General features: G+C 48.4%; 1 protein-coding gene across 2 annotated transcripts in view; it reads left to right on the top strand.

Moving 5' to 3' along the window:
* Positions 1–15,988, top strand: part of ITGB5 (integrin subunit beta 5) — a 122,453-nt gene that overhangs the window by 80,703 nt on the left and 25,762 nt on the right. For both annotated transcript variants that reach the window (XM_053903460.1, XM_053903459.1), the window contains one exon: positions 7,016–7,445. In XM_053903460.1, coding sequence (XP_053759435.1) covers positions 7,016–7,445 — 430 coding nt within the window. The remainder of the gene's footprint in view (positions 1–7,015; positions 7,446–15,988) is intronic.

Genomic DNA, 15,988 nt, shown 5'->3' with positions numbered 1-15,988 from the left:
GATGATTTTTTGAAAACCACAATGCCTAATTGTCACAGGGTTTAGAGAGACAGCTATGAAAAACAGAAGGAGGTAGAGATAACCAGAGAAAATGACATGTAAGTGAGTTCTGTGGATCTGTGGCTAGAATGCCTGGGGCAGTGTCAGGAAGGCGCAAGAATAACACATGGAAAACACCCAGCAAGGAATCCTTACTTGGAGAAATAGGTGCAGTGGGACAGAAGTGAGAGAGAGGACCCACAGCACACACACAAGACGCCTGGGGTTCAGGAAGGCTCTTGGCAATGTCTCATGACATCCTTATGGATAAGATAAATGATGTGAGTTGATGACAGCACAGTTAGGCAGATTTGTAGCTGAGTAAACTTGCTTCTAAGGAGTGTTCATAATGTCAGCTAGAGGGAAGACTTGAATGAGGTTCCAAATGTCTCTTATCTACTTGTGTTTTCTACTGGCTTGAGTGGAACTCACGAAAGACTGCTTATCAAGTATGAAAAGGTCACAGAACTAGAGAACACAGATTATCTTTGCTCCAGGAAAACCAAGACTTAAAATCATTTTCAAAATTCAGCAGTATTGAAATCACAGGACTGATATCTTGCATTTAGTTCAGACTATTAACAGGGTAGAGGAAACTTAGTTTGCTAGTAGTTTTTAAGATAAGGACCTGGCAGATTCTGATTCTCAAAGGCTTAATGTGAATAAACAATGCTGCTTAAAAAAAAAAAAAAAAGGCCATTGAGGTCATATTAACGGAAGTATTTTGAAACCCCAGAGATAATGGTTCCACTCTTCTTCGTGTGGGTAAGACTACATATGGAGTTCTGTGCTCAGTTCTCTTTTTTTCAAAGAGCAAATGACAAGCAACTATCACGATGAATTGTCTAGAAACCAGGAAGGTCAAAGGAACTGGTGTTTTTTGATAATGACAGCATAAAGTTAGATTTCTTTTGGGATATGCAAGAAACTCAGGCAATTTACGCTGCCTTAAGCAAAAATGAGAAAATCATTATGAGAATATTGGGGTCCCTCATGGACCCAAGAGGGACATGCAGTTAGCCTTAGGAAAGACCAGGAACAAATTAGACTGTGAGTTAGCTCTGTGTTCCTCACCACTTCCCTGTGAGGAAGATACCATTGTTTATATTGACAGATGAGAAAGACTCAGGCACAAAGAATTGAATTGCCCAGATTCCACTACCATAAGTAGCAAAGTGAAAATTCAAAGCTGGGGCTTTCTGGCTCTGATGCTGGTACCCTAGACCACCTTTCCCTGGCCTTTTAGCGCCTATGATTCTGTTCTGTCCTATCTATTTCAGAGGGTTCATTTCGAAGCAAAGCATGATAACAAAGAATAGGGGCCCTCACACGGGGAACACAGTTCATCGAGTGCCTTTAGGCACCTCACCTCATTCAGTGCACACACCCCCTGGCTCAGGTGGGGGATGGGACGCTCCACCCATTGCTGCCAGACTGAGATTTGGGAGTGTGACAACATGCCCGAGATCCCCCAGCTAGCAAGCAGTGGATGCCACTCACACCAAGGTCATCTGACTAGTCCTCCTTATCATGGAGGGGATAACATGAGTACCACTCCGGGGGTTTATAATGGGCCCCGTTCTGCCGTAGGGATTTACTGCAGCTTCCTCTGCTTCTTGCAGCGCCTGTAAGGTAGACATTACTTCCCCACTTCATGTGAGAAAGACTGAGGCTCCAAGGGGGACCTGAGAAACTTGCCGGAAATCCTGCTGCTGTTGAACCCCAAACACCAGCAGTCGAAACTGAAGCTGCTGGTACCAAAGCCTGTGGTATACCTCATGCACTTTGGAAGAAAAAGCTTTCAAGGAAGCCCAAGGTGCTATCATTACCACTTACATACAGACACCGTGCTGTACAGATTTTGTTTTTTTGCCAGGATAGCTCAGAAACAGTAAGGACATTGTCCAGAGGACAAAAAAAAAAAAAAAAAAAAAAAGATTTTTAAATGGCATCTTCTCGCAAACACAAAAAATCTCAGCTGTCTTGGGATGATTGGTAGAGCATCTGCGATAGAGAAAGAAGGGCGCTGCCTCCACACGGGTGCCCTCGATGGCTCTTCCGCATGCTTGTGCCGGGAGCGTCCCTTTGACTCAGCTCTTTGAGGGCCCCAGAAGCAGTGGGGGCAGAGCTGGCAGCATAAGGTGCAGGGCCCAGTGCAAAATCAAAGCATGGGGTCCTTGTTCAAAAATGCAGAGTCTGAAGGTGACAACAGCAGAGGATTAAACAGCACAGGGCCCTTCGGAGTGTGGGGCCCTGGGAGTGCACAGACACAGGCCTATGGAGCCGGCCCTGGCAGGGAATGAGGGGGCGCTCCCTCAGCCACCTTTTTGCTGAGAGATGCATTTCTGCACTTCTGGCTGAGGCCAATCTGATTCTCTTAGCCCTGGGCCAGGAAGGCAAACTTCTGTCCCTCCTTCCAGACTGAGCTTTCTCTAGGGGGCTCACAGTTGGGCTTCAGCAACCAGGCTGGCTACTGAGTATGTGGGCACTTCCCTGCTCTAACATCTGTCTCAAGGACAAATCTGGCAGAGGAAATACACGTGCAGATGAGGCAGCCCCATAGAGGGTGATGGGTGCGGCTATAAAAGCTCAGCAAGGTGTCACTGCAGCCCCAAGGAAGAAGGACCACATCACAGGGGTGCTGTTCGAGCTAAGAAGCATGAGTAGGGATTTTCCAGGCATGGAGGGGGAGGAGTGGGCATGGCATGGTGAGCAGCAGGTGAGGCTCTGAGGCTGTGAACAAGCATTGCCCTTTTGTAGGAGGAAGCATCTGAGGGGAGTGTTGGGGCCTAAGGAGAGGGTGGCTGGAGTGGAGGCTGCAGAGGCAGGGCCGGGACATACGGGTAGGACAGATGTGCCAAGGTGTCTGGTGTTATTTGGCAGCCGGGTGTTTTTCTTCAATGCCATGATTTGGGAGCCCCATGGACAAGGTGGCGAATGGTATGAGGTAGGCAGGAGTGTAGAGCGAGCAGAAGGGCTCGGGGACTTACCTTAGGGAAGCAGGATTAGGGAAAGTACACAGGGAATAATTGTCATGGGGTACCTCTGGGTCTGGTCTATGGATGAGGATGGGCCCCATGGGGTACGTGTGTGGGGTGCAGCCTTGGGACAGCTGGGTTCAGGTGGCAGCCAGGTGGGTCTCACCCCTGTAGCTAAAGCTTCCACAGGGAGGGACTCTATGGTCACTTCCAACCAGAGGCCACGGTTTTGTGACTGTCCTGTGTTCTCTGGGTTAAGAGAGCTCTTCTGGGCAAGAAGCAGGAAAGATGGCAGGGGGTAAGGGACAAGGTCATCCTCAACGAGAAACACGCCTCAAATAAAATGTTGAAAGTGTCATATCCAATAAGGTTCTCTTCTCCAGTGATTTCTGTGTTTTCTCTAATTTTCCTCCTCTGGCCCCAACACCAGCCAGTGCTGATGGAGTGGGCCCGGCCACTGGGAGTTGATTTTCTCATGAACCAGCTTTGACAAATCAGTATGCAAGTGGCCAGCCGTGCAGCAAGCACTAACGCCCAGTACAAAGGACGCAGTGAGCCCATCACGGGCTTCCCACAGCATCCCCCTCTCCTGTCACCTCCTGTGGGGCTCTGTACCGCATGCCCGTGCCCAGCGCTTTGTTTCAGTGAGTTCCTGGTGGACTTGGCGTCTGTACAGCCCTGGGTTTGGTGGGTTTGGGGTGGGGGCTGGGCAGCCCTTTTGAAAGCGAGGGTCAGGCCAAGAGCCCTGTGGGGAAACCAGGAGCATCCCAATGAGGCTTCAATAACAAGACTGGATGGGAGGGAGGGCTGCTGTGTCCATGACCTTTCTCTGGAATCTCCGAGTGGGAGATGGAAAGTCTCAAGGAACTGGGGAGCTTTCAGTATCAGTTGAAGTCTGTGGTAATCAGGGAAAAGTCTCATTCCAGCTGCCTGACAGACTCTGGATTCCTTCCTGATCCCTCAGGGAATGGACTCTGAAAGGAGGTTAGCAGAACAGATTTACTTGTTCCTGAAGTGCTTTTTATAGCCTTCCTGTGCCCGGCAGGACATGAGACCCCATGGCTGAATTAGAGTCATTCTCTGGTGATCAGGTGGCTGGCTGCACGGGCCCGACAGCTAGGACCTCGGTTAGACCACAACTTTGGCTGGGGAAGGCCACCGGGACCGCTTAAAGCCAGTCGTCCTTGTGCTGCTGGCCAGGCGGACGGCATGTGAGCCTTTCTAAGTCCTGGGTGACTGGCTCCCTGCACTGATGCAGGGGCTCCCCTAGCTTCTGCACTTAGGCCCTGGAGAACAGACACACTGGTAAGACTGGGGAGATTTAATTCTCTCGTTACTGTGTCCCTTAATGCAGGCACATTTCCCTGGGGGAAGGTTATGCTCACAGATGGACACTCCTCACCATCTTTCAGTAATTAAATCCCTTTGGCTTTTGGTCTGGGTTATTCCTCTGTAGCTTATTCCACTTCTGACCCACAGATGCCTTTGGGAGGCAAGGGTGTTTCACTTCATAGGTCCCACACAATTGTAGCCCTCAGAAGTAGTAGCCTTGAGCAAGCCATGGCTTCTCTCTGAACGGAGGGATGCTCACCTCTGCATTCTCGATGGCCCCGTGGGTGGCTTCGGTCAAGTACCCCTCCTCCCCCCACTTCCTATCTGTAGGCTAGCACAAGGCAGGATGATTTGGAGACACCTCTGGTCACCACCTTGGGGATCACCATCTAGTGGTCCCTGCAGTGAGCTGGGCCACCTCTCCCTCTGTCCCCAGATAAGGACACTGAACATCTGGCGCATTCCCCACTTCCAGGAAGTGATGTGCCAAGGAGAGCACAGGCCCGGTCCCACCCCCGCCAGCTGTGTGACCAGCATTAAGCTCCCTGACCCACCAACCCTGCTTCCTCTCTGGAAAGGGGATGGGTTAGTCCCTACTGTCTGCTGCTGGTTTGGCTCTCCCAGAACCCTGTGATTCTGGCTAGTGGTCACCATCCTCAGCTCACCTGTGATACCCCTTGGCTAACACTGATTCCTGGATGTCTGTTGTTGAGTCCCCTTGGAGCCGTGTGTGCCACCAAGTAGGACCTCTCTCTGGCACCTGGAGTGCTGGGTCTGTCCTCCTGCTCAGTCTCACCTACCCCTACACTGGGGTGGCCCCACAGGTCCTAGAATCTGAGGGGAAGCCCTTTAGAATTATTAAAGACCCCAAAGTGATAGGGATCTGTAGAACATTTAGAAAAAACATGTTTTCAGTGTTCTCTAAACATATGCATTGTTACCTAAGTAACAGTAAAACAAGTAATAGAGGATTATTTATTTATTTATTTATTTATTTATTTATTTATTTATTTATTTAACTTTAAATGTGTACTTATTCATCTTTGAGGGGGGAAATGAGTGGGGAAGGGCAGAGAGAGAGGGAGAGAGAGAATCCCAAGCGGACTCTGCACTGCCAGCACAGAGCCTGACGCAGGGCTCGAACTCACGAACCGTGAGATCATAACCTGAATTGAAATCAGAGTCGATGCATAACCAACTAAGCCTAGATGACTTTTTAAAAATCAGTTTTAATCCAGCCCAAATAATAGAATTAAAAATAACAACAGCTAAAACTGGTTCCAACCCATTCTGAGCTTCAGAATGAACTGAGGAACTTTTTCAAAAACAGGGGCGCCTGGGTGGCTCAGACGGTTAAGCGTCGGACTTCAGTTCAGGTCATGATGTCGCGGTCCATGAGTTTAAGCCCCGCGTCGGACTCTGTGCTGACGGCTCAGAGCCTGGAGCCTGCTTCGGATTCCGTGTTTCCCTCTCTGTCTGCCCCTCCCCTGCTCACGCTTTGTCTCTGTCTCTGTCTCAAAAATAAACATGAAATGAGATGAAATAAAATAAAGACATTTGGCCAGATGCAGTGAGTCAGTTTCTGGAGTGGGCACAGGCCTCTGTCTGGTCAGAGAGTGCCACCGTTGAGAGGAGTGTTTCAGAGTAGTGTTTGGTCAGGGGGTGCCAGCTACCTGTCTGCGGACCCCACCTGTGCTGGGCTCTGAGCCAAGTGTTGGATGACTACCGCACATGGCTCCTTTCTCAGTGGGAGGTGGGGGGGGGGGGGCGGGGAGCCAGGCTCCGCCCCCTGGGAGAGCCAGGCTGCTGTGTCCTTGTCATCCTCACATTGCAGCCCTGTGGGCAGCCAACAGGCATCTTTCCTGCACCACCGTCTGCCACCTAGAACCACCTTGCTGCCTGTTTCCAGGGCAACCCATGAGAAGCTCAGGAGGTAGCGGCACTTCTCTTCATGCTTTGTTTAAAAGGAGAAATATTGTACGTGTGTGTGGAGTGTTTCATCTGTGATGACTCTTGTTTACGACCTTGGGGCCGTGATCGTGAAAGACGCAGCTACGAGGACCAGCCAGAGGAGGAACCTGGGTCGAGCGTGAGCGAGGCTTCAGGTGTTACCTGTGGGAAGACAGATACCCTGGAAGGGACCCAGGGTCATCCCGTCCCCTCTCCAGAAGGAAAGGAAACCTTTCTGCAGAGGGGCAGGTAATCGGCCGGGGTCCATGGACCTCCGTGCCCTGTGAGGTCAGGGAGAACTAGCTCAGTGCCCGGCATGGAAGACGTGCTTAGCAAGTACTTGTTGACTGAGTGACTTCCACAATGGCCAGGGGAGAGGATAGGATACAAGTGAAATGCAGGAAGAACTGTGTGACCTGGAATGAGTCTCTACCTTTCTGTGGAAGTCCAAAGTTTCCTCAGGGTCGTGCAGATGAAAAGATAACGTGCCCGTCAAACACGGGCGCGCCCGAGTGTTCTCGTCCTCGGTACAGTGAGGGCGCTTGGTGGCCTGGGGCCTCTTCCTCCTTGGGGCTCAGTGGCAGCTCTGCATCAAGGACCTCGGGACGGGGGTGGGGGGGAAGTTCCCTGGGTCCCCGGGGGGGTTAGGAGGCTGGTGCAGATACCCCAGAGCTCTTGACTAGCCACGCCACATCCCCTCTCTTCTTTCTGCACAGGCGTCCTTCGAGGTGTCGGCGGAGGCCCGGAGCTGTCCAGGCAAGCACGCGGAGCACACGTTCACGCTGCGGCCAGTGGGGTTCCGGGACAGCCTGGAGGTGGGGGTCACCTACAGCTGCAGGTGCGGCTGCAGCACAGGGCTGGAGCCCGACAGCGCCAGATGCAGTGGGAACGGGACTTACGTCTGTGGCCTGTGCGACTGCAACCCCAGCTACCTGGGCACCAGGTGTGAGTGCCAGGAAGGGGAGAGCCAGAGTGGATACCAGAACCTGTGCCGGGAAGCAGAGGGCAAGCCCCTGTGCAGCGGGCGTGGGGAGTGCAGCTGCAACCAGTGCTCCTGCTTCGAGAGCGAGTTCGGCAAGATCTACGGGGCTTTCTGCCAGTGTGACAACTTTTCCTGTGCCAGAAACAGAGGGGTCCTCTGCTCAGGTAGGCACCCCGCAAGCACTGTAGTGCTGAGCCAGGCCCAGGCACCACTGGGACATCCCCCACTCAAAGTGTGCCTTTTACTAACTGCTGCTGTCCTCCTGGGAGAAGGCGAGGGCAAGCCTTGCCTGCCACCAGGCTGGGGTGGAGACCAGTGTGTTGAACACAATGGCAGGAGAAGGACCAGCCAAGTGCATGTGGACTCTCAGGGTCACAGTGTGTGCTGTGAGTCATCCAGGCCTTCTTGCACAGCATTCCTGATGGGTAGGTGTTCAGTCTCTTCTGGATTGCCTTCTGAGACGGGGAGCTCACTGGGGCCGGTAGTGGTTATTCCCTTGTTAGACATGGCATTCATCGCCTGATGCTGCTCTGACAAATTTCTACAGACTTAGTGGCTTAAAACAACACACATGCATTCTGTTACTGTTCTGAAAGTCCAAAGTCCACAGTGGATACTAGTTAGCTAAAATTCAGGTGTCTGTGGGGCTGCATTCCTTTTAGAAGCTCCAGGGGAGAATCGGTTCCGTTGTGGTTCCCCACCCTGTTCCAGCTTCTAGAAGCTGTCTGCATTCCTTAGCTTGTAGCCCCTTCCTCCACTTTCAAAACCAGCAGTGTGGCACCCCGATCTTTCTCTGAGTCTGACCTCTGCTTTGTTGTCGCATCTCTTTCTCTGATATTCCTGCCTCCCTCTTATAAGAAGCCTTGTGATTACAAGGCTAATCCTGGAGTCTCCCCATCTTAAGATCCTTGACTTCATCAAACTTGCAAATATGTCCTTTTTTACCACTTAAGGTAACACAGACACGGGTTCTGGGATTGGGCCGTGGGCATCTTTGGGGGCCGTCATTCTGCCTCCCACAGGCACAGTTTGCAAGTTTCTTTTGATTGAACAGAACATTGTTTCTCAGTAATTCCTACTCACCGGTTCATGTTCTAGACCCCCTCTTCCATATGTCAGCCTGTCAAACATCTGAAAATTTCTTTACGTTTCTCTGTGCTCTTTTTTTTTTTTTTTAAATTTTTTAATGTTTATTTATTTTTGAGACAGAGACAGAGCATGAACAGGGGAGGGGCAGAGAGAGAGGGAGACACAGAATCCGAAACAGGCTCCAGGCTCTGAGCTGTCAGCACAGAGCCCGACGCGGGGCTCGAACTCACGGACCGTGAGATCATGACCTGAGCCGAAGTCAGACGCTTAACCGACCAAGCCACCCAGGCACCCCAACTCTGTGCTCTTTTCTTACCACAAAGACACCAAGGCTCTTCCTCCTCTGAGGACTCTAGCAGTTTATTAAGTGCACTTCTCAGCATCGAGTGTGTTGTCATTTTGGATAACAAGGGCTCGGCCCAGAGTTCAGCTGCACATTTCTGTGATCTGGACATTCCACTTCCATTAACACATCCTAACAATATGTCCACTTTTTATTTTCTGTTAAACAATCACATGATACTGTTGAGGTGCTTTTAAACATTACTACCAAAAGTTGAAGGTTTTTAATTTTTTAAATGAACTATGGCCAAGCCAAGTGTTTGTTGTCTCCTGTTTGAGCACTTGAAGTTTTCAATCTAAGAATAAGACTTTCCATGGATTCCAGTGAAATTACAATTGGCAGCTCCCGTTCTGGAAGTTGCATTCTTATGAGATACTGTAAAATCGTGTCTCAGAGGGGTCACTCCGTCCAAAACCATGCTGCCTGCAAATACAGTAAGTGGAACAATTTTAGGCAGGATCTTAGTTTCTTCTGCAGTGTATTCTGTTGTTTCTGTGATTCCTCCTTGCAAATGGTCTTACAGTTGGGAAGTACTGATTTGAAAGGAACTTTGAATATAGTAGGGAAGAGAAAGCAGAAACATAGGAAGCAAACCAGAGCATATAAATGACCTGTCCCTGTGGAAGAATGACCATCCCTCTGTGGAAGGAGCAGGTGCTGAGGGTGGCCTGGACATGGGTTAGCAGGTGAGGCCTCCTGGGATTTGATTTGGATCCCTGCTGCACGGTCAGCACATCAAATCCTCATTCTTCCACCCGTGACATTTCTCTAGGACATTCACATGCCCTGTACCTTCTGGAGCAATTCAAGTTGTGAACAGGGCATGTGAATGTCCTAGAGAAATGTCACGGGTGGAAGAATGAGGATTTGATGTGCTGACCGTGCAGCAGGGATCCACTCTTCCTCTGTCAAAGAGATGAGGGTCTGGGATTCACGACATGGTTCTATCTGTGTTAGCAGGAAAAGTGCTTAGGATCAGGCTGTCCTGGGTCTGAATCCAATAACACCACCTGCTGCTTGTGTCACTCTGGGCATAGAGCTCTTGCAAACGAGAGAGAATGTGAATAAAGCACCCAGTGCACAGCCTGGAACAAAAGGAGGGCTCAGTGACCACTGGCTGCTTTATGAGTCAGTGCCACCACCTCTGGTCGCTGCAGCCGCTGCCCAATGTGCAGAAGGGGCCGGCCTCCCCCTGTGAATCACCAGGTTTTGCCTAAGGAGTGCCAGCATGGCAGAATGGACCTTGCTTCCCTTTAGCAGCACCATAAAAGCCCCAAGGAGCCTGGCAGTGTCCGTAACTGGCTTTTAGCAGCATTTTTTCTTTTTTCAAACTTTCACAACCATTCTCATGAAACTGTCCCTCCTTCAGGAGCCAGAAACAATCCCCTGATATGTCTTTATGCAGAAGGCTGCTTGTGTCCACATTGCCTGGGAGCAAGGGCTTCTAAGCCAGATGACACGTGCCAATTCCATCCCCGTAGTTTCTCAGCCTACTGACGGGTTGTCTTGTACTTCTGGTTTCCTGTCTTAAAATAGCTCACAACCCCTTGTTTCTACATTATTTTGAACTTTGAAGGAGAAGACATAGAGGAAGGACCTGGCCTGGTGCTAGTTAGGAGAGGGGCCCAGCATGCAGTAGATGCCTCCTCTCCCCCCACCCCCCGACAGATGTTAACATTTCTTTGCATACAGTGCAGAGTCTGGGTGTGCAGGGCGGGTGTGGGTGAGGTGTGAGTGGCCTCAGCATGGAAAACTTGTCATTTTGGAAGCAGGAGTATTATGTAGTTGAGAGAGTACGCAGCTGTTTTGTCCAGCCACCGGAATGCACAGTTCTGAGTTAAGCTTGCATTTCAGAATTCTGCCCGGGTGCTGTTTCTCTCTGCCTCCCTTCACCCCATACAATCCTACAGTATTGAGACTCTCCCTGGGTAGAGAAGAGGCAGATTCTTGAAGCTCTCAAGGCTCCCACATGCATGATGCCTCAGGCCACTAACTTCTTAGGATGTTTTCCACCCCCGTTGGAAAAGCCATACACATTCATTAAAGAGAATGTGAAAAATAATTCTGTCGATAGATGTGCTGGCTGTCCTTGCTGTCTGCATCCGTCTTGGTCACTGGGATTAATTTGGAACATCTGGTGACCCAGACAAGGAACTCCTTCCTCCCGTACTGGTTAACGTACATCCTTTGTGAAACTGTGTGCTTGGTCAGATAGCTGGAGAATTCTTAGGTTTAGAAGAGTAGAAAAAATTTAAATAAATTGTTTATAATTCCTTCACTCATACTTGGAGAGGTCAGTCAGTATCTTTCCTTCTAAACTTTTTTTCTAAGTTAGTATGTGTGTGTCTGTGTACAATTTTGTGTTGTGCTTTTCTCGGGTAATACATCCTGAGACGTACTTAAAGTTGCATGACTTTCATACCTCATTGATTAGAACATTTTGAGTCTCTTTCCATTGCATCCCCAATTACCCTCTATACCCGTTCACTTTAAAAGCAACAACTAAGTTGAAACGTGAAGCCATCCAAGTCTTCCTGGGGAAAACAGTTTCTGGAATGAGGTCATTGTTGTGTTTGGTTATTCGGTAAGGACTTAAAACTGAGCCCAGCTCCAGGCAGGACTCACTCTTGCACATCCATGTAGCACCCCACTCATCTTTCCTTGTCTCTCGAACACTGCTGCTGTCTCGGGAAGGCAGCCGTGACTGGGTGGGTGATGGGTTCCGTTCCCCAGTTCCTTGGCACCCATGATCAGCTTGGAACTCCCGCCTGGAACTGTGTCCATTGGTTTCAAACTCTTAGACTGCTGTTATATTTGGGGTTTTTGTGGGAGAGAAGTCTGTTTCCCAGCAGCCACTCTGGTCTTGAAGGTGCTGACTCAGAGGCTCATGGGCAGCTGACTTCAGCGTTCTCCCACAGTCCTTCCCGCCCTTTCCCTGCAGCCTGCCCGCAAGGGGCCGTGTGGTTGTGGTCTGTCTTCAGACGGGGGGGGGGGGTCAGGCAGGGAGCCAGGGCCAGGCTCGGTGGGGACATCCTAGAGAAGCTCCTTCCACTTCTCTCTGGCGTTTTTGTCTATCCTTGTCTCGTTGTCTGCCCTACCCCCAGAGAGGACCGAGGGGGGAATGCAAGAGAGTACAAGTTTGTAATGTGTCATTCAGCATAAAAGTTGGTAGTGAAGCAAATCAGACTAAGGTTTGGAAGCGGTGACTTTTAGGACACATTGTCATAGGAATGCCCTGTGTGCGTGTTGTGTTTCTCTCTGGTTTCTAGAGACAACATAACCTAGGGAATGGTTCTGTCCACAGACGGTCCCTGTGTGTGCAAAGGGAGCTTTATGGAGCCACTGTGAGGTTTCTATTCTTCTGAGTCTCGTAAAGTGTTGACCCTTCAGAGTCCCTCCCCCAGTGGAACATAAGAAGTAGGACATGGTCTGTTTAGTTTTGTTTTTGTTTTTTTTTTTAATGTTTATTTATTTTTTTTTCCAAATAACATGTTTGTTTTATTTTTTTTTCCAATATATGAAATTTATTGTCAAATTGGTTTCCATACAACACCCAGTGCTCATCCCAAAAGGTGCCCTCCTCAATACCCATCCCCCACGCTCCCCTCCCTCCCACCCCCCATCAACCCTCAGTTTGCTCTCAGTTTTTAACAGTCTCTTATGCTTTGGCTCTCTCCCACTCTAACCTCTTTTTTTTTTTTTTCCTTCCCCTCCCCCATGGGTTTCTGTTAAGTTTCTCAGGATCCACATAAGAGTGAAACCATATGGTATCTGTCTTTCTCTGTATGGCTTATTTCACTTAGCATCACACTCTCCAGTTCCATCCACGTTGCTACATAATGTTTATTTATTTTTGAGAGAGAGACAGACAGACAGACAAAGCATGAGCAGGGGAGGAACAGAAAGAGAGACCCAGAATCCCAAGCAGGCTTCAGGCTCCAAGGTGTCAACACAGAGCCCGATGCAGGGCTTGAACTCACAAACCACGAGATCATGACCTGAGCCGAAGTCAGATGCTTAACCCACTGAGCCACCCAGGCGCCCCTGTTTAGTTGTTTTTAATGTAGTAAAAGATTATTGCTCAAACTTTGTTGTTCTTTGTTGTTCTTTGTTCGTTTCTATACCCAAACAGTGCATGCCCTGGGACTTGAGTTACTTCTTTGTGGTAAACTGTTGAAATCAGTCTCCACATGGAAGATTTCAGCACTCTCTGTGCCTTGGATGACTGCCCTGGGGTGCAGTGAATAGCTTGCTAATTAATAGTCAGCCTACTTCTTGGGTTTCATATATTGAGAAAATTTAAATCAAATAGGATAGGGAATTTTGAACAGAGCCCTTTAGGTCTTCTGACTGTGAGATCCCAAAAGTACCTCTAAGTAAGGTCTCAAATATTTTTCTTCCTCTAATAGGCTTTTTGGCCAGGTTATACATACATATATACGTATATTTATGTTTTTCTTTTCCATACAGATTTTTATATAGATATAAAAATTCTTTAATGTGTGGCAGGCAGTTAGAGATTAAGGGACATCTGCAATTCTCTCTCAAACATAAAAAAAATGGGAGAGTGACAATGGTGGCATCATTTTAGTGGCCAGAGCCAGCATCTAAACGCTGGGGCTGAGGCTGGGCTGATGGCTTCCAGAAGGCTTCACAAGGCTGTGTGAAACCTCTCCAGTTAAAAACACCTCTGACATTAAGGCCTGGTTCTAGACTTCTTGATTCTTGCCAAATGAAACACCTCCTTTGGCAACAATTATCCAGCTATGTTCATAACAATATTTCTCACCATATTTATCCTGTTTTCTTCAGAAATGTAATTTTCACACTCATGGTAAGTATCCCAGTGCCGTTCCTGGGTCTGTGGTCACGGTACTTTCTGCCACTGCATTGCAATTTGTATAGATCATAAATGGCTTGTTATAAAACCGAATTGAATGTGGCTGCACAACAGAGGCCTCAAAAAGTACCTTTTGAATGAACCATGATTTGACACCTTTAATTTTCCAAGAAAGGGGCCTCTTGGTGGGATTGCTACCCCTGTAGAGCCTCAGGTGAGAGAGCCTAGAAAATTCTTCAGGTTTTTGCATGTATATTAATCTCTTCTTAGTTTGTTGATGGTTACGTGGGTGCTACTTGCAAATATAAAAATGCAAAATATATACATTTTCTAGAGAAAGGGCCTCTTGTCCCCCACAGGAATGTCCTGCATAGCAGTTTCCCTTATTTGCTATTACATAAATCCTAATTATGCACGTGACAGCAGAAGTTGAGAGGGTCCTATTCCATTGTGGAGCACTCAGAATACGGTGGCTCTAAGAGCAGAATTTGTTACAGGATTCTTCAATAATTATGATCATAAGGAATGACATACCCCTAATTAGTAAAGACACTTCCATTTACCAGTCCATGTTCAAATCTGGATTCTAAACCCGGCCCTGCCCCTTTCTACTTCTGAGACCTTGGACTCTTCACTTACCCTCCCTGACAGATTTTTTCTTTCTTTTTCTTTCTTTTTTTTTTTTTTGTAAGTTTTTACTTAAACTCCAATTAGATGTTACCATCTAATTACAGTGTAATATTAGTTTCAGGTGTACAATACAGCAATTCAACAATTCTAACATCATCCAGTGCTCATCACAACAAGTGCCCTCCTTAATCCCCATCGCCTATTTCACCCATCTCCCCACCCACCCCACTTCTGGTAACCAACAGCTTTTGACAGATTTTCTTATCTGTCAAATACCCCAGAGGGTTGTGAGCATCAAATAGAACAATGTCCGTAAAGCTCCTTGAACACTGCCTCACGTTGGGGGTTTGAGTAAATGTCACTACCTAACCTCCCCCGTGCACCCCTTCTTGGAGGCATGTCTTCTTGCATAGAGATAAGCATCAGAGACATTCATAGCATCGGAACAGGTCGGTTTCAGAAGTTCATTCCATGATCAAGAATTTAGTAAGAATTCCATCTGTATCCAGATACTGCCCAAGTTCACTTGAAAGACACAAAGGGACCCACATTTAGGGCCTAGTCCTATCACAAAACAGTGCATGAACCAGGTGCACTGAGCTGCTCTCCCCAGGGTCAGCCAGCTTCTTGCAGCTTGTGATTGGAGAGAGTTCTTTGGGAAAACCAGAGCGTAGCAAGTACCGATGTTAGTGCAGCTGCAGATGCAGAAACCGTGATCTCTGCCTGAGGGTCATCTTGTTTTAGGTGAGTGGCTGATTCCGTGTCCTGCAGTAAGAGCTCACTGAGCACTGTTCACCTGCCAGGGCTGTGCTTTGAGCCAGGGTCACAGCTGGGCTGCTTGTAGTCTTGAATTAATTTCTAAATGTTTGTTGCCCCTAGACTTTTCCACTTCTCAGAAACTTTCTGAGACTGAGGAATGAGGATATGAGTCTTTCGCACTTCTACCTTGACCATCCGACTTTATGAGATCTTGAAAGACAAGGGAGAGAGTATTGGGAGACTGGGTTGAGAACCTGCCTTGTTCCATGCTCTGAGCTCAGCTCTGGGTGGAGTTTTCTTGCTGCCCTTGCTCCCTGCTCAGATCCTGTTTCTGCAAAGATCTTAAGCAACAGTCCACCAGTGATTCTGAAAAATGGACCATCCTAAGCATTGGATCTTACCTCACTGCCCTTCTCTTGCTAGTTAGAAAGGGAAATGTGCAAGCATAGCCCCTGTGGTGAAGAACCCATACATGCCTTTGAACTTCAGGACTGATCCTGAAGGGCATGACACTTGGCTTGTGAAAGAGATCATGAAACTTAAAAAGCAAAGAAAAATCCTAGAAAGGCCATGAGAATGCCCAAGATAAGATCTTAGTCATGTATAGGTTTGGGTGGCATTAGTTTTTTGATATTATAGGATAACACATTAGGCAATTTTCCATTCTTAGTTAAATTGAGAACTATATGATCTCCAGTATTGGTTTCATTTCTTCAATGTTGAGCCCTGGCTTTGAGTTTGATCTCGACTTGGAAACTGTGACATACTGATTATAGGCCTCTGCTGCTCAGTGCCTCTGGTGGGGTGGGGTGGAATTGGAAGGAGTAGCCCTGTTTTCCTTTGGGATGAGCGTCCATGACTCTATGAAAACTGACCTAAGAGCCCCACCCAGATTCTAATACTCCCTGGTGTCTGGAAGCTGCTCTGAGTGAGTCTGACCTATTGCACCTTTGGCTTCCCTTGTCTGGGACACCTGCTGGTCACCCTGGGACCCAGAAGAGGGGACCTCCAATCACTCCAGCCCACAACCACCATGTCTTGATCAG

This window comes from Panthera pardus, unplaced genomic scaffold (assembly GCF_024362965.1).
Source record: "Panthera pardus isolate Hobbes unplaced genomic scaffold, ASM2436296v1 HiC_scaffold_16, whole genome shotgun sequence".
Classification (NCBI taxonomy): domain Eukaryota; kingdom Metazoa; phylum Chordata; class Mammalia; order Carnivora; family Felidae; genus Panthera; species Panthera pardus.
The sequence above is the reverse complement of the archived record's forward strand: the minus strand, read 5'-3'. Positions and strand labels throughout refer to the sequence as shown.